Source organism: Heliangelus exortis, chromosome 2, assembly GCF_036169615.1.
Source record: "Heliangelus exortis chromosome 2, bHelExo1.hap1, whole genome shotgun sequence".
In the NCBI taxonomy this organism is placed as follows: Eukaryota; Metazoa; Chordata; class Aves; order Apodiformes; family Trochilidae; genus Heliangelus; species Heliangelus exortis.
This window is the reverse complement of record NC_092423.1, coordinates 113,454,417-113,462,117: the sequence shown is the minus strand read 5'-3', so window position 1 is coordinate 113,462,117 and position 7,701 is coordinate 113,454,417. Positions and strand designations below refer to the sequence as shown.

Sequence of the window (7,701 nt, the reverse complement as noted above, 5' to 3'; positions counted from 1 at the left end):
CCCTCCACAATTCCCTCTCCCACTGGCACACCAGAGCCAGGGCTAATCCCATGAGATGGAGAATGGGTGGGATAAGCCGGCTGGTAGCCAAAGGACAACACCAACTCCAGCCACCATTTAGGCTCTGGACACCTGTCAGCAGCCATTTCATGTATTGCTAAACTTGAACTATAAACTGCAGCTGTTACATCTACAAGATCGATCACACCACACCTGAAAGACCTTCAAATTATCAACTATTACAGCTGTTTGATTGCTTTGGAACCACTACTGATACCTGGCATTAGCTCAAGGCCATGTCTGCAGCTCTCTACTCCAATCCAGTGAAGCTCTCTGCAGAAAGATGTCTGAGCAGAGACAAAAAGGCTCCCTCCAGAAATGGTTAATCAATAGCTTGCTGGGTTGCCTGAGTGCCATCAGATACCTACTGTATATAAGTCGTGACCTCTCTGCTCTATCATTCTCAGTCACCTCTCCTGACATACTGGTTATCACCAGTTTTCCACTTGGAAGATTTTTGGGCATTACCAGAAATGTTTGTAGCATCGTGGATCTGGGGAGTAGTGATAATAAGCTGCTGTGGGCTCTGGTTTCTTCTAGGGAGAAGGAGAAGGTAAGGATTCTACTTGTAAATGCATCTTGGTGTACCTAGCTTTTATTTCTGTCGAATATACTGTGTACCAACTTAAAAGAAGTGTAATCTGAAGGACAGCATGGGCAACATTGTAGTTTGGTTTTCTGAGAGATTTATAACAGAGTTTTTGTTTACAATTGTGAGGTAATGTGTAGACACAACTGTAGATGCAAATCTATCTATAAATGGGGTAATTAAAATATAAATATGTATGCTCTGATTTCCTAAAATACTGGGTTATAGTTTTATCTACATTGTAATCACAGCTAATACCTACTTATATGTAATTATATCTTGATACCTATTTAAAAACATTTTCACATTATCAGTCTATCATATCTATTTACACAGTTTAATGCAGATAATATTTATGTACCTTACTATGTCAAATACATATTACTTAAAGGCACTTTTCCTACTGGCCCATTTCTGTAAAGAGCGAGTAATTTGCTTACCTGTTGCAATTTTGTGTTTTTCAGCAGTCATCTCTTTTTACTTGAAAAACTTCAGGGAACAACCACCAGAAATTTACCTAAAAAAAAGCTAAAGCATTATCTGAAAATTATTTTAGTACCCACAGTGTCCTTATGCAGGAAAGTAGTTTTCTGATTGAGAAGAAATGTAATTTAAGCATATGCTTCATTTTAAGCGTATGCTTAAGTTAAAGCATGTGCTTAATGACACTTTGCCTGAATGACTAAGTCTTATTCTTACTGAAGATGGTGGCAAAATTCCCATTGTTTTCATCAGGATCTGGTCCAAATGGGAGATGCCAATAATAACAACCTTTGAACACTCAAAAGTTTGTTCCCCTTGGTATTCAAATTGAATTGTGAATACTGTTGCCCAAAAATAATTCAGACAATATTAGTGGAATGGATTATTCATTTATGGGACAATTATGTAACTGTGCATGTTCGCTGGTGGCAACAATGTTGCATTTAAACAAACTAAACATATACTCTCAATCTGCGGAAAAGATAAAAACAAAAACTGTGTTTTATTATATTTATTATAATAAAGGCTGTTATTCTTCTTATTTGCTTTAAGCTTGCTCCTTAAAGGAGACATTTGTCAGTATACTATTTGTTTGAGTTTGTTTTTAACACTTTGTCACATCACAAAAAGCCCAGCATCACCAATTTGACTTACCCAATAGTCCTGAAGTACAGATCTTTGTACAAAATTAAGCTTTTGTTCTTGTTTTGTAGGCGACCAGGTGAGCCACCACTTGAAAATGGGTTCCTCCCATACCTGGGCTGTGCCTTGCAGTTTGGTGCCAACCCCCTTGAATTTCTCAGGGAAAAGCAGAGGGAGCATGGCCACATTTTCACCTGCCGAGTAGCTGGGAAATACATTCATTTCCTCACCGACCCCTTTTCATACAATGCATTGACACGCCAAGGAAAACACTTGGACTGGAAAAAGTTCCATTTTGCTACTTCTGCCAAGGTACCATTTTAAAAATTGTTTTAATATTTAACGTGCTAAATATCTGCTGGGAGCACAGATTAATCCCTATAGCATGACTATGCCTTTGAAATGCCATTGGATTCACATTTCTGCACTTTTATAGCTTAGAACACCGGGGTCCTTTCTCCCCCTTTCCTTAATGGAAAGAATGTCTGCAATGATTTGGATTGTCCAACAATGACATTATTGAGTCATGTAGTATCCCAAATTGCTAAAGTAGAAATACAATCAGCACCATCTGCAGAAAGGTGATACAGCTTGCTATATCAAGTCTGCATATCAAAGTCTATGAAGTTAGACTTTGGCTTTAATCTGTTAGACTTTATCAACAAGGTTATGGCAGGCCTGATTTATCATGCATTTGATTTATTTTGTGACAGGCTTTCGGGCATGGTAGCATTGACCCAGCAGAGGGAAACACCACTGAAAATTTTCATCAGACTTTCATTAGAACCCTTCAAGGTAATGCCCTAGATGCCCTCATTGAAGCAATGATGGAAAACCTACAATATGTCATGCTTCAGTCAAGAACATCTAAACCTCAGTCTAATGCCTGGGTGACAGAAGGACTTTATACGTTCTGCTGCCAGGTGATGTTTGAGTCTGGCTTTTTAACACTTTTTGGTAAAGAATTTAGTTCAAATTACGACAAAAATCTACCATCAAAGCAGGAGACTGAGAGAGCTCATATCCTAAATGCCCTTGAAAACTTCAAAGAATTTGATAGGATCTTTCCAGCCCTTGTGGCTGGGCTGCCTATCCATCTCTTCAAGAGTGCCCACAGTGCACGTGAGAAGCTGGGAGAGGCACTCCTCCACAGGAACCTCCAGAAGAGGGACAACCTCTCTGAGCTTGTCACCCTCCGCATGTTCCTGAATGACACCCTCTCAACCTTTGATGACATGGAGAAAGCCAAGACCCATGTGGCTGTGCTCTGGGCCTCACAAGCCAACACCATTCCTGCCACGTTTTGGAGCTTGTTCTACCTTCTTAAGTAAGTCCCAGTGCTTCTTGTTCACATCAAGAAAAATGTTTGATACCTTTCAGAAACCAGTTTATTAATACAGGCAAATTCCACTGCTTGATACCTGATCAGTGTCAAAAATCTTAGTCATTACAACAGAACCAGCAGGTTGTTCTGGACTTCCACAGAAACCCCCTTCACTTGTTTGACTCCAAGTAGTGCTAGCACAGTGCAGTTCTGTAGAAGTTTGTGGATTGTTTGCTTTGTTGTTTGGTTTTGTTGTGTTTTTTTTGAATACACACTTCAGGCTGATGCTACATTTTGTAAAAAAAGTAGTATTGGAGTAGTTTGGATTAAATTGATAGGATATGATGTTAAAAATGATGGTTGCAGTCGGAGCATTAATTGTACTGCCGGCTCCCGATAGAATCAGACATTTTTGATCTTCTCAAAGAGCAGGCATAATGAGCTTAACTCCATTATTGTTCTCTCAGATACTTAACAGCAAATTGTTCATACATCAATAAATCATACTGAGGCTGCAGTGCAGACTGCAGCTGCTGTGCACGTTACTCATGAGAGGAGTGCACAGTTCAGATAATATCATGAAATGTCAATTGTAGAGTGGGCCTCTGTGGAGGACAATGTGCCTCAGCATGACTAAATCTTGTTTTTAATTCAGCCAGTAGCTTGCAAGCTTGCACCCTCTTATCTACCTGCCCAAGCTAATATCTGTGGTTCTTCTGTACTTTTCATTCCAAGACTGTATTTGCTCTGGGTGTTCTGGCCTTGGAGTCTTTTAATACCCTGATTCATTGTGTCTTCCACAAGACACTATCATATCCTGTATTATTATTTATGTGGATCTCACCATAGCTCATGTATTTCATGTCTGTAAGAAAGTCTAGAAAAAAAGGATACCACGTGGACTTTTAGCATTAGGAAGATTTTTTTCAGCTGGACAAAGTATTGCCACAGAATAGGACATCATCCAGGATAAGAGATGTTATAAAACTGATCCACAATCCCATTCCTAAACTTTCTACCTGCAGTGGAGCTACTTCCCATTTCACAACTGATTGTTTTATTTCTTATTCTTGGCATTGCTTTTAATGACATTATTGGTTTTTTACCTGAGTTATGCACATTAGTTCCAACCCACTTGCCAATGGAGACAGAATCAAGTAATTAGGGTTCTTTTCCTTTTTTCTGAGCCATTTAACTTTGCCAAGATGTGTGTGGTTGCAGCATTTGGCTGCAACATTCTCATTTTAGTAGGCTTTACTTGTCAGCTAACAAACTGAATTTTAATCAGGAAAAAAGTTAACAGCAACCCCCCGTTTTGAAGCATTCTTAAGTCTAAAATTGTTACACTTCCGCTCTTTCAATTTTAGGAATCCAGAAGCAATGAGAGCTGCTATCAAAGAAGTAAGAAGTGTTTTGGAAAGTGCTGAAGAGAAAATCAGCTTCGATGCCAAACCTATTTCCTTGAACAGAAAACAGCTGGATAATATGCCAGTACTAGGTATGATTATTTTATTCAGGAGTACCAGAAATCACCCCACAACTTTCATAGCCTTCTGCTTTTCACTAGATATATGCTTGCTACAGAAGTACTGTGGAATTAGCCCAAAAACAGTAGAACAAAAAAACCTCAGTGTTCCTCAGAAATAGCCAACAGAAGCAGACTTACTTATGTCCCAGGAGGTATTGAGAGGATCAGAATTCACATGCCTAGCACTTTTTTTGTGGGTAATGGCATGTCTCAATACAGCTTCTCTGCAACATGTCATAATACTGGAAACCTATGGATAATTTAGAACAATATTTTTAGTAATGATTTTAGATCAAATTAAAAGGTGCTGCCAAATTGTATTACCCAGTTCTTATGATATGAAACAATATCTTCTAATACTATTAATTTATTTCTTCTGAATGTTTTTCAAATTATAGGCACACTTTTCAAAAGTGTCCAAGTTCCAGAGAGTTTTGACATTATCCCCTTCTTGCTTTAAAAAAAAAAAGAGAAAATGATAAGCTTATACTGAAACAAAACAAAAAAAACCCAAACCCAAGTTACTTTTTCTGAGTACTGGTTACTATGCACCACCTCTTAAGTTTCATAAAATTCTGATCATTTCACAGTTTCTTTTTGTGTTTCCAGTTTTCTCTGGTTTGTTCTTTATCTCAGAGTGAGTATGTGTCTCACTTTCAAATATTCTGTGCAACTACTACAAGTATTTTTCTAGGGAAAAGCAGATTATATTCTTGGCTTTATCTGCAGAAGGGATAATATTACTAAAAAGAAATTAGAAAAATACTTCCTCAGTCATTTAGAAAGTCATTATTAAAGCATTTCTTCTAATATATGCAGGGTTTGATAATGGGTTTGAAACAGTTCAAAATGCATGACCTCCCCCAAGGACATACACACACAATTTCCATGATAATAATTCTTTTTCCTCTCCCTACAGACAGCATCATCAAGGAGGCAATGAGGCTATCAAGTGCATCCATGACTTTTCGAGTTGCCAAGGAGGATTTCACTTTGCACTTAGAGGACGAGTTTTACAACATTCGCAAGGATGATATTGTAGCTCTTTATCCCCAGCTATTGCATTTTGATCCAGAAATCTATGCTGATCCCTTGGTAAGTACTTATTGAAGTGCATTAAACTCTGCTTTCTAGCAGAAACTAATGTGCCTTGTAATAGTGCATCTACTAGGGGTGACCCCACAGCAGGTTTCCTGTTGTACTACAGTCTTTTCTTACACCTGAAGATAGAGTGCTAGGCAAAAAAAAAAAAAAAAAAAAAAAAAAAAAAAAAAAAAAAGAGAGAGAGAATAAAATAGAGTGCAAGCACTATCTGCAAAACACGTTTTAGTGTAACCAAAAAAGCACGCTGCCAGCCCAAGAGCCTTCTACTTACAGCCTTCCTCAGTGAGGAAAGGTCACCATCCACCATCATCATGGGGGTTAAGGGTGGACAAAGGAAAGGATAATATTTTTCCAAAGGCACGGAATGTGAAATCTTCCAGTTCTGCTGCATGAGCAACAATGTAGGTTATAATCCTTATTTTGAGAGGTCAGTAAAGAAAAGCAGAGTTGTTTGCAAAAAACCTGGGATCGTGTCCAACACAGCCAAACTTCTTAGGGGCTACCCTCTCCAAAAAAGTGCCGAGGTGCTACTGTACAGTGCTTATTGCTAGAGGCTCTTCTTCCCCAGGCTGCATTTTGTATCTTAGTAGCATTTTCCAGTCTTTGGGGGTGTTTAAATGTCAAGTAACAATTTTGTGCTTTTTATTACAGACCTTCAAATACGATCGCTTCCTCAACGAGGATGGAGGAGAGAAGACTGACTTCTACCGCAATGGTCGGAAGCTGAAATATTACTACATGCCATTTGGGACAGGCATAGCAAAGTGCCCTGGCAGATTATTTGCTGTCCATGAAATTAAACAATTTTTGGCTTTGATATTTACATATTTTGAGATAGAGCTCGTGGACAATAATGTGCAATGTCCTTCTTTAGATCAGTCTCGAGCAGGACTAGGCATCTTGCAACCAGCCAATGACATTGATTTCAGGTATAGACTGAAATGCCTATGAATATATAATTTATATTATACATATAAACTATGTACTATATAAATACACTATATAACATATACTTTATATACATTTTATGTATATATGCAAATGAAATGCTGCAAGTCTGGGCAGAAAAGCTACATGAAGATGCTAATTCATCACTCCAATGGAAAATGCATAATGTGTGCAATTACAGTACCAGCATGTAGTGGGTTTACTGCACAGTGTTGATAAAAATGTTTCCCCTTTTACCAACCATTTGGAAATGCAAGTTAAGATTCTGAATTGTGTGTGTACAGTAGGTTTTTTTATTTTTTCAGTCAGCAAATGTTTTCTCAAAGTTAGTTAGAATTCCATTAGCTAATTCAAAATAATTACCAGAATTTAACTACAAGTAAAATTATTCTTTTTTATAATTTAAATGCTGGGCATGGTGGTTCTCCCCACAGATGAAATCAAAATTTTGTTGCATAAAGACAGGAGAGAGCTTTCTGGGGAATTACCATTATGGTTTTATGAAAAACTAGAAAAAAACTTTAAGAAAAACTCAAAAAATGTTCACGTTCTAGTGAAACTGCAAACCTTGTATTATATTCAATGTAATATACTTTGTTTCTCAAAGTTGTAACTGTTTTAAAATAAATTATACTGGCTGAAGCAAATGTATCTCTGGACTATGTGTCATTTTACTGTCTTAAGATTCTCTAAGATGTATGACAAAGTCACCTAAAGCAGCTTTAAACTAGGCAGATCAAACACAAGTGCAGAGGCAAATAAATAGCCACCATACTGTTATCAGTGATTTTTGCTGGATTTTGTGCCATTCTCTGAATTCCATATCTCCATAAGCCTCCATCAGTCACATTCCTTAAGTCTTTGTGTGATTCCATTAAAGGTAGCATGGGTACCATGCCCACACATTTCACTTCTAGTGGTGGAATGTCTGTAAGAATAATTATCATTGGAATAATATAATTTGGTTTTCTGTAACATCCCTGTCCTTTAATGCTGCCAATGATAGATAGATAGATGTCATAA

The 7,701-nt window shown here is 37.7% G+C and overlaps 1 protein-coding gene across 1 annotated transcript; it reads left to right on the top strand.

The window, feature by feature from the left end:
• Window positions 1-426: 426 nt before the first annotated feature.
• CYP7A1 (cytochrome P450 family 7 subfamily A member 1) lies at window positions 427-7,327 on the top strand. The gene is made up of 6 exons (XM_071738694.1): window positions 427-613; window positions 1,846-2,086; window positions 2,488-3,101; window positions 4,466-4,596; window positions 5,546-5,721; window positions 6,382-7,327. The coding sequence occupies exons 1-6, from the start codon at window positions 534-536 to the stop codon at window positions 6,679-6,681; spliced, it is 1,542 nt and encodes a 513-aa protein (XP_071594795.1). The 5' UTR covers window positions 427-533; the 3' UTR covers window positions 6,682-7,327.
• The last annotated feature ends 374 nt before the right edge of the window (window positions 7,328-7,701 follow it).